The 15362-nt window shown below is 57.9% G+C and overlaps 1 protein-coding gene across 1 annotated transcript in view; it reads right to left on the bottom strand.

Annotated features, from left to right (window-relative positions):
* Positions 1 to 524: 524 nt before the first annotated feature.
* Positions 525 to 15362, bottom strand: part of SLC6A13 (solute carrier family 6 member 13) — a 34699-nt gene continuing 19861 nt past the window's right edge. The window contains exons 5-14 of the mRNA XM_014478058.2: positions 14703 to 14835; positions 13282 to 13416; positions 6401 to 6504; positions 5553 to 5677; positions 3810 to 3922; positions 3347 to 3484; positions 2534 to 2636; positions 1978 to 2078; positions 972 to 1142; positions 525 to 647 (exon numbers count right to left, since the gene is read on the bottom strand). Coding sequence (XP_014333544.2) covers positions 525 to 647; positions 972 to 1142; positions 1978 to 2078; positions 2534 to 2636; positions 3347 to 3484; positions 3810 to 3922; positions 5553 to 5677; positions 6401 to 6504; positions 13282 to 13416; positions 14703 to 14835 — 1246 coding nt within the window. The remainder of the gene's footprint in view (positions 648 to 971; positions 1143 to 1977; positions 2079 to 2533; positions 2637 to 3346; positions 3485 to 3809; positions 3923 to 5552; positions 5678 to 6400; positions 6505 to 13281; positions 13417 to 14702; positions 14836 to 15362) is intronic.

The following is a 15362-nucleotide window of genomic DNA, read 5'->3' as shown; positions in this document are numbered from 1 at the left end:
TCTGGCCAAGGGCCTGGGGACAGAGGACCTTGACTGGGCCCCACCCCCTTCTCCCACAGCAGCCCCTCTGCTCCTGGTCCACAAGGAGAGGCCCCAGTCAGTGTGGGAAGGAGAGACAGCGGATGGGGTGGGTGAGGAGGTGGGGAGGGCAGCAAGGGTAGGGGCGGAAACCAGACGGACCGCTAGCAGCTGGTAGGAAGAACTCGGATTTAATGGAATGAAGGGAAGCCAAACAGAGCTCTCGCCCGTCCCCCAGACTCCCCAGGCCCCTCTCAAAGGGGTTGCCCTCGATCCTGGCCCTTCTCACCCATCCAGCCACCCCTGGAGCAGGGAAGTTGGCATCCAGCTCAGAATTGGGTTCTAAAATGTCCCCTATTATCTTCTCTAGTCTCTGCCTGTCCCCCGCCACCACCCCTTCCTAAGCCGGGGCGGGGAGCCTGGAGAAACACAGAGGGCTGCTTCTGTGTGTTCCTTCTGTAATCGTGTCCATAGCCAGGCTCACTGGACCACTCAGGCCCTGGCCTCTAGTGGTGAGGCTCCAGCTCGGTGAGGATGAGAAGTGATGTCCTGGGTGTGGCCGGGGCGGAGGGTCCTTCTCGGTGCCCTTGGGGAAGGTCCTTGGCTGGGCACAGGAGCTGGCGAACTCTCTGCGAGCAGAGTGGGGTCTGTCGTGAGCTGGAGACGGGGGGAGGAGGGGTGGGGGGCAGCGGGGGTGGGGGGCAGCGGCCCTCTTCGCTGTTGTGTGCGTGCCTCCTCCTACACAGACGCCCTCCCGGTAACCACAGCATTGTCTTGGCGGCCTCCTGTCTCTTTCTGAGACTGCTGAGCACTCCATCTGTCCCTCCCCAATGCCCACGCCAGGACCCCTGGCCCTCCCGTGCACCACCCTCTACCTAGGCAGGCTGCCACCTCTCAGCAAGGACGAGCCACCAGCTCGTCCTCTGACTCTTTCCTCCCCTCCATCTCCCTACCTCTCTGAAAGACCCCTTGAGGGTGCTGAGTTTGTAGCAGCTCCAGGCAGGAATGCAGACCATGGAGGAGAGGGCCAGGAGCCAGCCCAGGGCATCGCCCCACCACGGGTATTTGTACTTCTTGTTGTAGGTCAGCGGGGTGTACTTGATCAGGGAGAAGAGGAAGGTGGCCTGAGGGTGAGAGCAGGAGAGACGGGGCTGGGGGAGCATGGGTCCCTGACCCAGCTGGGCCAGTCTACCTCCAGCCTCCATCCACAGACTGCTCAAAATCCATACCCCCGGGGAGATATTTCCAAGGTGCCTTCTCTGTCTCTGCAGGGTCCCCGCGACCCTGGGTGTCTCTACACAAGGTTGGCCCTCAGTTGGGACTTGGTGTCCAGCTGTGAGCACCTGGAGCGCAGGGGTGGAGCCTCCATCCCCTGGCTTGTCATCAGCACAGTGGGTGTTCAGGGGCGCTGCTGACCCAGGAAAAGCCAAAGCAGCGGTGCTTAGGAGCTCAGGCCCAGACTCCAAGCCAGGCTGCCTGGGCTTGAGCCCCAGCTCTCGGCCACCTTCCAGCTCCAGTGAACTGCTTAACCTCCGGGGCTTCAGTTTCACCTGAGAAGCGAATGCAGCAGTAATTCTTCGTGGGGTTCTTGTGAGGACTGATTAAATGTGTGATGCACTCTGTGCCCAGCAGGAAGTTAAGTGTTCTAGAACTGCTATTGTCATCACTGGACTTTATCAGTGAGTATCATCTCAGCAGCCCGAGGCATCTGCCCCACGTTAGACTCACACTGTGGAGTAGGTTGAACCGGCTGCCCTGGCCCTCAGTTTGTACTTCTGTGAAATGGGAAGGAAGAAGCTATCTGGCTCGCATTTTGCAGAACCCAACAGGAGAATGAATGAAGCCTCTAAATGATTTTCAATCCCCACGGAGAAGTCCCTTCTAGGGTAAGGGCCCGTTACCCTCCTGGACCACCGCCTCTCTCCCTTCATCTGGTTTCTCCTCCGGAGCTTGTCTTACTGTGCACACAGCCGGTGTGAGGAAGAGCCAACAGTATTTGATGAGAGGCCACGGCCTATACCCAATCATGTCCTCGATGTTGTCATAAAAGCGCCCAGCTCCTGCCACGAAGGAGAGGAGGGAGGGGGAGAAAGGACCGTCTAGCATCTGAAGCATCAGGACAGGGACCACAGCGACCAGGAAGGGCAAAGAAAAGACGTGGTGGATGTCTTCTCTGATCGCCCCTGGGAGCTGACTCTTGCCTGGATTTCACAGACATAAACAGCAGCGGGCAGAACTCGGCTTGGGCCAAGGCAGGGACTTTCTGATGATCGAGGTTGTTAAAGGCTGAAAAGCTCTGGATAAGACGTGATATGGTCCCCCAGGGTGGGCTGGGGGCAGCCATCATTAGGAGGGTGCACAAGACCACCTCTTGGGGGCCATTTCGGATTCTTGAGATTTTTTTTTTTTTGAGGTTGGGCCAGGGAAGGTGGTTGTAAGCAGTGGTATCTCCTTTGTCTGAGAGCCCTGGGCAGAGGCGAGTGCCAGGGTCAGGACCAAGGGGAGAGTCACTCACCGTAGGCCCATGCCACGCAGAAGGACTCAAAGATAGCCACGAACAGCAGGCACATGCCGCTGGCTGCATAGTAGTCAAAGAGCTGGAACACGTACATGCCGCCCTGCCCGGGGAGGGGGAGAGGCAGAACCTTACCCGAGGAGACAGGCACCCCCAGGGCGTGAAGTGGAGGTGGGGAGGATCACAGGAGACAGAGATGAAAAGAGAGGCTGGTTGGTAAGCTGTAAAGCTCTGGCAGACATGTGACAAGGATAGGGGCTTCTTATTGTTTTGGGAAAGACAGCTGAAACAGCCATTGTTAGCTCAGCCCTGAGAACAAGCAGGGGGTGACGCAGAGTCCACGACAGTGTGCGTTTTTGGCAGAAGGTCAAGATAGGGGCCGTCCTGGATACCATCAGGCTACGAGTTCCGTCTCCTGCCTTCTCCCCTGAGATGTCACCCGGAATGTCACCCACCCCAGGGCTCCCTTTACTGTCTTTGAAGTCTGTCCCTGGAACTTGGGTCAGCTGCCTGGGAACTCATGGGGTCTTGCTGGATGCAGTTTTTCCCAGTCCAACCACACTGGACACTTTTGATTTTCCCATCCAGGCTTTCTATATTTCTCAGCGTCTGGGGAGCCAAAGCATCCCTCAGCCATGACCAGAGCTAGATGTTCAGTGCTTCCCAGGCTGGGAAAGGACCAGACCCCAGGCTCTGAAGCCCAGATGGCAGAGACCCGGCATCACAGCAGCTGCTTCCCCTGCCGGGAGGACAGTGACCCTCCTTGGCTTCTCCTCCTCCCCAGGACCCACCTGCAAGCCCCCACACCCTCACCTCTGTGAGCATGACCAGCCCGACGAGGAAGGAGGTGACAGATACCCCCAGAATGAGGACCTCCCTGCGGTTCTTCTTGTGGAACACACGGGGATACATGTCCACCAGCGCCGTCACCAGGCTTTCCACACACACGAACTGGACGAGAGGGCGAGGAGTTGGAGGGCAAGAGCCCCCCACGAGAAGCTCCGTCAACCAGCTCTGGCTCGTCCCTCCCAGAGGCAGCCCTGCCTGCCTCCTGACAGTCCAGAGCGCCCCCTGCATGGTTGGGGTTGGACCCACTCTCCCAAACTCCGCTTGGTCCCTGGAAGGGCATTGTCTCCTGACACATGCCCAGCCCCCAGCTGTTTTAAGGGCCTTCAGGGCATCAGGTTCAACGTTGGGGAACAAGCCCGCTGCTTCCCACCCACAACCCACGCACACCACTGTCTCTCAGGCTCTGAGTGGCCATCCCTCTTGATACCTGGCTGTCCAGTCCCAGGAGGACGACCATGAAGAAGAAGCAGCAGGCCCAGAGGGGCGAGAAGGGCAACATCACCACAGCCCGGGGGTAGGCAATGAAGGCCAGGCCGGGGCCTGTGCAGGAGAGAGGGACATGCCGGTGCCACCCCGAGGCGGGCGTCCCGGTGTGGGACACAGGACAGCGGGAGCCCTGAAGCTAGCCACCGCCACCACCGTCCTGGCCCAGAAGAAGACACCCAGACCCCAACCTGATCCCTGCTCTTCAAGGTACCACCCGCTGTTTTCTCAGGGCAGGAGGAGAACATAAAGGCTGTGTGCATTTTAAAGGGTTTTGGAAAATAGAAAGGGGTCTATTTCACCCACATTTCTATAAGTTCTACCCCCAAATCCTCAGCGCTCACTCTCCAGATCTATTGCTCCAAATCAGAGGTTTCATATTTAAAAAGAGCTCACAGATGTTTGTGGAGCTGGTTGTCCCAGTGTAAAAGGGAGAGTGGGGGAGGTGAAGGACGTGGAGCCTTCGTGCAACCGTAAGGCAATTACTGGAGAGTGGTTTCTGTAAGTTTCCAAAGAAAATACCTTCTGGACTAGATTGGGTCTGGGGCACCACTGGCCACCTCTGCACCTCTGCACTGCCTTTTCTCTTGCCCGACAGCAAGCGAGCTGGCACTGGGTGTCATGACACTGTGCCCCGCCACCCCCCGCATCCTCTCAAACACTTCATGTTGCCCTTGGCTGGCTCAGATGGCAAGAACAGGGTCACGTGCCGGCACCCGGTCATCCATAGGGAGCTGCCTTTGAAAGGAAGGGCACGTCTATGGCCATAACACTCTGAACGCGCCCGATCTTGTATAAAAGGAAGAGCAAGATCGTGGGCCGGGATGACGGTCAGCTCCTAGCCTGCTTCCCATGCTGCCAGGGCCCACCCCACCACTCTCCATCACAAGTCACCGCAAACGCTCAGCACCTCGCCTGGCACAGGGCAGCGCTTTGTAACAGAGAAACGCGATTGTTCTTAATAAGAACCCATGATGTCAGTTATCTGGTGCCCGGCACCTTGTGTGACAGGGGAGCTTGTGAACCCCATGATCAAAATCATCTTATTACAGGTGCAAGCAGGCGGTCCATGGGCCTAGAGGGTGTACAAGGCAAACGCTGGCCACTTAACCAGATAGGGGACCATCTGTGATTTTATTTAAAAGCAGCAGCAGTGCATCATGGGTGGGGGCAGGGGTGAGGGTCAGGCACTTAAAGGAGGAAAGCCATGTGCCGGTAATTAACTTACCCCTGAGACACACTTTAAGGGGTACAAGACAGGGCAGGATGCAGGACAGTGTATACTGCACCTTAGCAACTGGCTGTTACAAGATGTAACAAGCAGAAACAGTAATATGTACGTGTGTGTGAATGTGTATGTACAGACGTATGTGTATTCTTTTTCTCTTAAAAGACTAAACCATTTCTGGAAGGAAAAGCGTGAACCGGATGACACTGGTTGGCTCCAGGGTGAGGAACTGGAAGCGAGTGTGGAAAGGAAGGTGTTCTCTGCACACCTGTTCGCCCTTTGAAGCTGGAATTGCTGCTTAAGTCCACCCCACATCTTTCCAGGACGCAGCCACTGAAAGGTCACCCGAGTGTAGGGGACAGTAGAAACGCCTGTGAATCCCGGTGGGCTGGCGAAGGTTCAGACAAAGCTCACAGAGTCACCTGGCTCGGGCCCCCCACCCCCCAAAACACCACCCACCTGACTCGGCCACCTCAGAGATGGGCACCCCCTGCTCTTGGGACATGAAGCCCAGGATGGAGAAGATGGCAAACCCGGCCACGAAGCTGGTGCCGCTGTTGAGGAAGCAGAGCGCGATGCTGTCCCTGTGGGCGGGGCAGGGCAGGGAACAGACGGTCAGCGGGGCTCCCAGCGCCTCTGGCAGGGACCAGGGAACCCAAGGGACACCGCTTGCCCAGCAGGGGCAGAGGACACCCAAGGGGCTGGTCCTGAGCCCCGACTCCATGGGCTCAGACTTGGACTGACCCACGGTCATCCTGGAAGAGTGAGGCCTCAAGGGAGTAACAGGGTCTGAACCTCGCCCACGGACACAGAGCCTCCCTCTCCCACCGTGTTGTCACTGTGCCTCCTGGGACACCACCCTGGTACCCACACAGCCCGCACGTTAATGGAGGGGAGAGGGGCACCCAGGCTACAGATGTTCCTTACTCACCTAAGTTTCGATTTTGAAATGCATGATGTGATTTTGTTTAGCTAAAACTGGCTTGAATTCTCTGACAGAACCCAGGCGGGCCCACAGGAACCATGGGGAGGGGCCAGAGCAGGGAGGCCTGGGCTGCTCGGTGTGACTCACTCCCGGGCAGGTCTGCTTGCACATCTGTGCCCACTGCCCTCTACGTGAGCCCGGTATCATCAATTATCAGGTCCTCCAGGGAGCGATCGCTTGCCCGTGCTGCCCCGGCTCCTCTCACCACCTAGCAGCCCTGGGGGACTGACTGGAGAGTGGGGTGAAGACAGGTGGGGTGTAGGGATCGCCCCTGACCTGGCACACCTGGAGGGGCAGGCGCCCAGGCCCCACCCCCGCTCACCTGTAGCAGTTGTTGTGATACTTGTTGTAGCTGCCCAGGGCCGTCAGGCACCCTAGGCAGATGGCGAAGGAGAAGAAGATCTGGGTGCCCGCATCCATCCACACCTACACAGAGAAAAGGCAAGAAAGCTGCCCCTCCGAGGTGCCCACAGGCCCACAGCCGAGCCAGACTGGAGATACAGAGCCCTGCCCTCAGCCGGGACAGAGAGCTCCTAGACCATGCTGTCCCAATGGGCTGGAATCCCTGGGCCTCTAGATGGGGTGTCTTGGGCACCACCGGGATGGCATGGGCATCAGGACTAAAGGACCCACGATGGAGGCTGGCGGGCAGGTGCTGTAGAACCAAGTGAGGCATGGGAACTTCCCTGGTGTCCAATGGTTAAGACTCTCTGCTCGCAATGAAGGGGGGGCCCTGGGTTCAATCCCTGCTCAGGGAACTAGATCCCACATGCCGCAAAAAAAAAAAAAAAAAAACTTCATGTTGAAACTAAGACCCGGGCAGTCAGATACAAAACAAAAAACAAACAAGCTAAAACAACACGTGAGGCTGGGCCCCGTGCTGCTGTAATGGAAACAAAGCCCGGGCTCAGCCCCCACTTTCTCCCGCCCCAGACCCCGGGTGACGTGCCCAGTTTGGAAGGAACCCAGGACAGTCTTTCTGGGGATGTGGGTCCTCAACGTCAGAGCCCTCATGAGCATGTGTCCCAGGCGCCTCAAAACCCTCTGAAAACAAAGGAGGGATCCTCTGCTCACAAAACATCCAGAGGGTGAAGGGACGGCATCTCTAAGGGGCTGTGTGCTCCTGGGGGAAGACAGCGCTTGGTAAACACAGGGCACAGCTGTCCCTCTTATTATCTCAGCTGCCGGCCCGGCCTGTGCTCGCTGTGATAGATTTCACAGCTAGAATAACATCCCAAAGAGAAAGAAGATCAAGGCAAATGGGGCTCGGCAAGGCTGCAGATCCACAGGAGGTGGGGGTCCTGGGGCCACGGACCCGCCCCAGGCACCTCCTGCCTTCAGGGGACGTGAGCACCGAGCTGTGGCCACGGACGTCGCCAGGCTGGGGGCGGGGTCCCCACTTCTGGTCTCACCCTCCACAGTAGCCCCCAAACAGGTCCCTGCTATCCTCCCGCTAAAATCAGGCTCCCGTGCCCACGGGCACCAAAGCCTCAGCTGCCCGTGTCCACAGCTCCTCAGCCCCTGCCCACCCCCCACCCCGCCTCCCTAACCGAGACCACCCTCGACCTCCCTTGCTCCTGCTCTCACCACTCACTCCCCGCAAATGCCCCTTTCCTTGGTGCTCTGGCAGGTCCGAGGGACCCCATGCCGGCTGACTGCCTTAGAAACCAGATTCCTCAACCAGCATCCCAGATGAGACCCCGAACTAGACCTAGAGCAGAACCCAGAATCCTGTGTGGTTTCAGAGCCTCCTGGGGAGCCCCAGTGTATAGCCCAGAAGTGGGGATCCCGCCCTTCCAGCCTCTGAGAACTGGAGTCCACCCCGGCGCTCTCGCCTCCTGCTCTCTTTTCACTTGTGCGGGGCTGGAGACAGACAGGAAAGAGGGTGAAGAGAGGGGGGCCGTGCCTGACCATCTGTGCCTCCTGCCCACCAGGACTCCCAGGGCATTTGGGAGGCAGGAGCTGCCACGTGGGGCAGGGGGTCCTCAGCAAGAAGCACAGAGGAAGACCCCCAAGGGGGCAGGGCCAGAAAGGAGATAGCAGGCAAGGTCGACCACCCCAGGGAAACTTTCTTAAACCTCAGGGGAAATGATGATGGGGAGAGGGGAGGGGGCCTCAGGATTTATTTCAGAAGCTGGAGAAGGAAAGGGCAGGCATGAGAGAAGCCGAGCGGAGGGTACCAGGGTGGGTACCACAAAACTTTGTGGATACCGCAGGCGGAGGTCACGCCTCAGGGAGTCCGGTGCCTCCTTTGCGGCATCTCAAATGCTTTCCTCTTCTAAAACTGCCCCAGAGCCTGAGAGGAGCATCCTCCCAGGAAAACCCAGTGGTCTCTGGTCTGAAAGTCACTCATCCGCTCCCTTCATTATCGCAGCCCCAAGGGTGGGTTGGTGAGGCAAGAGGCTCTGAGCTCGAAAAGAAAGGATAAGGGGGGACTTCCCTGGTGATCCGGTGGTTAAGAATCTACCTGGCAATGTGGGGGGATATGGGTTCGATTCCCGGTTGGGGAACTAAAATCTCACATGCTTTGGAGCAACTGAGCCTGTGGGCCACAACCGAAGAGTCTGTGTGCTGCAAAGAAAGAGCCCGCGTGATGCAGTAGAAAGAAACCTCACGTGCTACGACTAAGACCTGCTCTGTGCACTCTGTCGGTCATGTCCGACTCTTTGCGACACCACGGACTGTAGCCCACCAGGCTCCTCTGTCCATGGGATTCTTCAAGCAAGAATACTGGAGTGGGTTGCCATGCCCTCCTCCAGGAACTAAGACCTGACGAAGCCAAAATAAAATAATAAATAAATAAAAAGAAAGAATCAGGGAGGTCTCTCCAGGCAGGTCATCCAGGACCTGGCCCAGCCTTGGGCCCTGGAGGTCCACTCCCACACCTGGCGGGGCCCACGGTCCACATGGGAAACTCTCTATTTCCTCAGAGACAGTCCCATGGTTGCCCACGGGCAGATCCTGTTGTTAGGAAGTATTTCGAACTTGGGCTTGGGAAGAAGAAATAAAGGAAAACTGTGACTCGGCTGTTCACCTCGCCCTCGGGGGACACACTCAGATCGAGCTGGGAGGAGAGGTTGATGAGAACTGAGGAAGAGGAAGTAGGGGGCCTGAGGGTTCAGAGTGCAGGGGTCAGCCCCGCAATTGTGACCCAGGCCCCTGGTTAGTGAGTTGGCTTGCAGCTGCTCTGGGCTGGCCTGCTGGGGTAGGGGAGACGCGGCCTGGGAGCGGAGTGGGGAAGGGCCGGAGGACAGCAGAGCAAGCCATTCTGTTCCCGCCACAACCCAGCTGCCACCTGCCTGGTGCAGGAGCCCTGGTTTCCAGAACAAAACTCCATGAGCTTGGCTGGCGCAGAAGACTGCCCGACAAAACAGGTGTGAAAAAACCTTGGCCAAGTGTGGGTTAAAAAGAGGTCTTGGAGTGGGGGACAGGGGAAGAGAGAAGTTTCTAGAAGATCCAGGAAAGATGTTTTTCAACCCGGAGTCCAACCTCAAGAACTATTTACTATTTTGAGAAAGGCAATTATGGAACAGAAAAAGCCTGGGCTTTGGAGTCAAACTGGGTTCATTTCCTAACTCTGTTCATTACTTGCTGTGTGATCTTAGGCAGATCACTTAACCTCTCTGAACCTCACTTGCCTTATCATGAAAATGGTAATAATAAGTGAAATAAAAAGGGGTATATTAACAGATAAAATGTGTAAAACAACAAATAAAAATAAAATACTGTTTGTCAAATGCCTAATACATAAAAAAATACTAGTTCCCTATCCCACCTCAGGGCTTCCCTGGTAGCTCAGCTGGTAAAGAATTCGCTTGCAATGCAGGAGACCCTGCTTCAATCCCTGGGTCAGGAAGTTCCCTGGAGAAGTGATGGGCTACCCACTCCAGTATTCTTGGGCTTCCCTGGTGGCTCAGATGGTAAAGAATCCACCTGCAATGCAAGAGACCTGGGTTCAATCCCTGGGTTGGAAGATTCCCCTGGAGAAGGGCATGGCAACCCACTCCAGTATTCTTGCCTGGAGAATCCCCATGGACAGAGGAGCCTGGAGGGTCACAAAGAGTCAGACACGACTGAGTGACTAAGCACAGCACAGCACAGTGGGCTATTTGCTCTTGCTATTTGCTCATTTTAAAGAAGCAACTCGCCTTCCAGGTTCCCTAGGTCTCAATGTGCGACATCAAAATAAAAAGCCTCGTTCTAATTAATGGCTCCAACCTCCCCCCAAAATAAACCCTCCCAAGAATAGCTTAACACAGAGATTTAAGATGTCCAACAAGGGTTCTCTGGACACCTTGTCCCCAACCCCTGTCCTTACCAACGGACAGACAAAAAGGGTCAGGGTGGGTGAGGGAAAGAAACAGAGCCTGACCAGCACATGCACCAGTGGAGCCCCTGGGGCTGCTCCCCAGTGGGACAGAGTTGGTGCTGGGGAGCCCGGGAGAGGCGGCAGCCCACCCACTGCACAGCAGCCTGGCAGACAGAGAAATCCAGTCGTGTCTCTGCCTGGCTTCCGCTCCCAGATTGAGAGCTTGACAGACAGAGACGCTCTGGTCTTTGTGCTGCAGGAATTTTGCACCTTTCTCAAGTGCCAGCCAAATGCAGGTTGGAACTGTCACACTTCCTGGGGAACGCCAACTGGATTTGATTAGGACTCTGGCCGGGACATCCCGCCCTGCAGGAAGCCAGGACCAGCAGCTAACATGGCTGCTTACAAGCTCAGGACCAAGCCTGGCTCTGGAAACATCTCCCTCCCATGGCCTCAGAGGACTCTGAGGGCATCGGCTCCCTGCATGGCCTGCAGCTGCCCGGGGTTGGAAGGACAGTGTCCTGGAGAGGAGACTGAAAGAGGTCTTCATCCCTGCAATAGCCAGACACAGAATTATGGCCTTTTAACTCTCAGAGCTGCATGCTCTCTGGTCCTCCTTCATATTTGCCGCCAGCTGTTATATGTGGTGCTGGAGAAGACTCTCAAGAGTCCCTCGGACAGCAAGGAGAGAGAACCAGTCAATCCTAAAGGAAATCAGTCCTGAATACTCATTGGAAGGACTGAGCTGAAGCTGAAACTCCAATACTTTGGCCACCTGATGCAAAGAACTGACTCATTGGAAAAGACCCTGATACTGGGAAAGATTGAAGGCAGGAAGAGAAGGGGACGACAGAGGATGAGATGGTTGGATGGCATCACTGACTCAACGGACATGAGTTTGAGCAAACTCCAGGAGATGTTGAAGGACAGGGGAGCCTGGCGTGCTGCAGTCCATGGGGTTGCAAAGAGTTGGACACGACTGAGCAACTTAATAACAATAACAACTAACAAAGGTGGGGATACTTCACTGGTTGATGGTGAGGATGAGCTGAAATAGTTCACATGAACCTCTTAACGATGCCAGGGCTGTGGCAGGCGCTCAGCAGTTGTCGGCTGCACATGGCTGATCAGCACAAACAGGGCATCGATCAGAAAAGCCACCGGTCAGTTCCAGAGATTCTGGACCCTGTCTCCCTTTCTTTTTTCATTCCATCTGCCCGTCTCCCTGTCTGTCACCCCTCCTTCCTCCTGCCTGACCCCCAAGCAAAGACACCTCGTGGCTCAGCCACCGGTCCACACCGTGCTCCAGAGCCACAGCAGCTCCTCCTGCGTGAAGGATCCACGCCAGACCCACACCTGGCTCCTCTCCCCCCAGGCCTTGCCCAGCTCTGCTGCTCCACCACCTTCAGCTTGCTGCCTGGTCCCACCACAGGGTCCCCTGTGGGTCTCAGCCTGCTGTTACTTCCATGTGAGCCTGGGCCCCGTCTGCTCATCTGTGCTGTGAGGAGTTTGCACAGATGACGTCTGGGGTTTTCTAGCTTTGGCAGCTGCCGTTCTACAGTTTGGCTCCACGGCCACCCTCGGGCCCAGGTGGAGATGAAGCAGCTGTGTCTGTCTCTATCTGTCTCAGAAACAAGTGCAAGAGGGCATGCTCACATCCCACCAGAGGTCATGAAGGAACCCCAGGGCCGAGGCTGGGGCAATGTCTGGGCTCGAATGGTCTGGATGCTTCTGGGGGCCACAGCAACCCTAGGACCCAGGATGGAAGAGCTTGTAGTCCATCTGGGCGGGGGGAAGGCAGGCTGGAGAACAGTCACCCCAACCTCTGCACAAGGAACAAGGGGAGCCACTGCCTCCATGGGGACGTCCCCGCCTCAAAGGGAGCTGGGGGAGGGGCCGTTCCCTCCTTTCCTGCCCTCCTTGCCCCTCAGCAAGACAATGCTGCTGCCTTTACTATTAAAATGTTTGAAAAGCTGTCCGGTTGCTGGTCTGCCCTAAGCTGGGCAGCACTTTCAGGGACATGGCCCCTCCCCACCGAGCAAAGGAGGCTTCCAGGAGGTGACCTTTGCTGGGGAGATGGGGACAGGGGGTAGGGCTCTGGGCTCCCCTCGCCCATGGCCTCTTCCACCTCCGCACCTCCTGGCTTTGCATGCATATGCATCCTAAGTCGCTCAGTCCTGTCTGACTCTTTGTGACCCCATGCACTGTAGCCCGCCAGGCTCCTCTATCCATGGGACTCTCCAGGCAAGAATGCTGCAGCGGGTTGCCATCCCCTCCTCCAGGAGATCTTCCCGACCCGGGGATGTAACCCTAGTCTCCTGTGTTGACAGGCCGGTTCTTTACCACTAGCGCCACCTGGGAGGCCCTTCAAAACGGCAGGCAAACAAGGAGGCGAGAAGCCGACAGAGGCTTCTCTCAACAGGCCTTGCTGTCCAAATCCTCGTCAGCAAGCACCCGCTCCTGGAGGGTGGACCTGAAGGAAGAGCCGGGAGGGACAGGGAGGCGGGGTGCAGCCCTCTGGACAGCAGGCAGGAAACTCAATACCAGCCAGCTGGCTCCAGGCGGGGCCGGGGACACTGCCAGGGGTGGGCCGTGTGGGCAGAGAGGGGGAAGCAGAGGGCTGGCGGAGGGTCAGGGGAGAGAGGCTGCCCAGTGTGAAAGGAGGTGCCAAGTGGGGGTGGGAGGTGGAGCAGGGCAGAGCCTGGAGAAGGGCTTTTAGGACCTTCAGCCCCCGAGGGACACCCTCCGGGCTCCCTGGCAGCTGTGAAACTAGCAGGGAGCACACACAGCTGCCAGCAGATGTGTGGAAATATCCCCCACCGCAGACGCCGGAGACGGAGCAGAGATGCCCATACAGAGCACAGGGGCAGCCCTCGTCGTCGGGGGTTTCTTACCTGGGGGTCCCACAGACGCGTGAGGTTTGGGTACAGGTAGAACTGAATTCCTTGGGCTGCCCCGGGCAGCGTCACCCCTCGAATCAATAGGACCACCAGCATGAGGTAAGGGAAGGTGGCCGTGAAGTACACCACCTGGGCCAAGGCGATGGAAAGACACGGAAGCCGTGAGGGGCTGGAGGAGCTGCGACCCCACGAGAGAGGTCACGGAGCCCGCCTGCTCCCCCTCCCGCTCACCCCTCATCCCGCAGCTGTTCAGTCCTGTCTGCCCTCTGCCTCCGGCCACAACCTCCTGCCTCCCTCCCTCCAGCTCCCCCTACACAATCCCCGGCAAATATTTGTTGAGTGACTGAATGAACTTAGGCATGCCCCTGACAGGGGGCTTAGAACTGTGGCCAGGGTCGTCGGGAACGACAGTTCTGTCACACGTGATCCCTGTCCTCGCCGAGTTTACGAGCTTAGCATGACTGCACGGCCCGATTAGGAGGGCGGCCTGGTCAGAGGCCTCGGGGACCAGAGTCCAGGAGAACTCGAGCTGCCCTGCATGACACTCCGGGGCAGGGCGTCTCCCTCGGGCCTTGGGTGGCTGAGAATTGTGTCAAGATGAACAGTCCCAAAGCACTGCTGTGTGAAACGGCGCCGTGAACCCTGTTCCTTGTGTGATGTGCCCACACACGTGGTGTGTTCCGAGATCCTGCCGCCCTCCCCATCTCTGCCCCCACCCGTCTCTGTCTCCCCCGCCCCCCCCCCCGCCCCCCCGCTCCCCTCCCGCCCCGCCCGCCCCCCCCCCCCCGCCCCGCCCCACCGCCAGCTCTGTCTCCACCCCCCACCTCTCTGTCTCCCCTCTCCCTCTGTCTCCCCCCCTCCCTCTGTCTCCCCTCCCCTCTCTGTGCCCCCTCCCCTCTCTGTGCCCCCTCCCCTCTCTGTGTCCCCTCCCTCCCTCTGTCTCCCCCCCCCCCCCGTCTCCCCTCCCCTCTCTGTGCCCCCCCCCTCTGTGTCTCCCCCCTCCCTCCCTCTGTTTCCCCTCCTCCCTCTGTCTCCCCTCCCCTCCCTGTCTCCCCCCCCCTCTCTGTCTCCCCTTCCCCCTCTCTGTCTCCCCCTCCCCTCTCTGTCTCCCCCCCTCTCTGTCTCCCCCTCCCTCTCTCTGTCTCCCCCTCCCCCTCTCTGTCTCCCCTCCCTCTCTCTGTTTCCCCTTCCCTCTCCGTCTTTCTTCCATTTCACCTCCCCAAACAGAAGGACATGTGACTGAGTCCAGGAGAGGCACAGAATCAAGCAAGCAAGCACCAAGCAATCTTCATGGGGTCATTCTCTCCCATCCCTGACTAGGTACAACTTGAGGAACCTCTGGGTGGCTGAGCCCCCCAGCGAGGGCAGAGGGTCCCGGGATGGGGGGGCGGTGCCCAGGGCTCTCTGACACAGACCTTGCCCGTGGACTTGACGCCCTTCCAGATGCAGAAGTAGCAGACGACCCAGGCGAGCAGGAGGCACAGGGCCAGCTCCCAGCGCAGGGCCCCCAGGTGCTGGATGCCTTCTGAGATCTTCAGGACCCGCCGCCTGGGGAAAGAGGGGTGAGCTGCCGGCCTCAGCTCCCTGGGCAGCAGAGCTGAGCCTCTCGCTCTGATCTGAAAAAGGCTCACCGGCTCCTTTACTCTGAACCGTGAGGCTCACCTTTGCCCAGAGATGGGGATAGACAGACAGGGACGCAAAGACAAACTGTCCCTGGGTAAGTCTATTCTGCCAGGCCGAGTGCAACTGAACCCAGAGAAGGGAACGCAAACATATTCTCTCAGCTGGGCTGTGAAGATGCTTTGATATTAGGAATCACATCTTAGGTGAATGCCAGTATTTGGGGGGAGGAGCAGTAGAGGTAACTGACAAGGAGCTGGGGAGGAGGCTGGACACTCATGGGGGTGGCCCCGGGGGAGGGGAGGCAGGCCCGGTCTGAGGACAGTCCTGCATTAACCACAGATACAGGCAAAAGGGAAAAGCCACTTGGATGGTGGGGCCACCAAAGGAGGAAGCAGAAGTTCGTCCCTTGCCATCTGTGGAGTCACCACTGTTTGAACTCACCCCCCTGCCCT

This window comes from Bos mutus, chromosome 5 (genome assembly GCF_027580195.1).
Source record: "Bos mutus isolate GX-2022 chromosome 5, NWIPB_WYAK_1.1, whole genome shotgun sequence".
Classification (NCBI taxonomy): Eukaryota; Metazoa; Chordata; class Mammalia; order Artiodactyla; family Bovidae; genus Bos; species Bos mutus.
The sequence above is the reverse complement of the archived record's forward strand: the minus strand, read 5'-3'. Positions and strand labels throughout refer to the sequence as shown.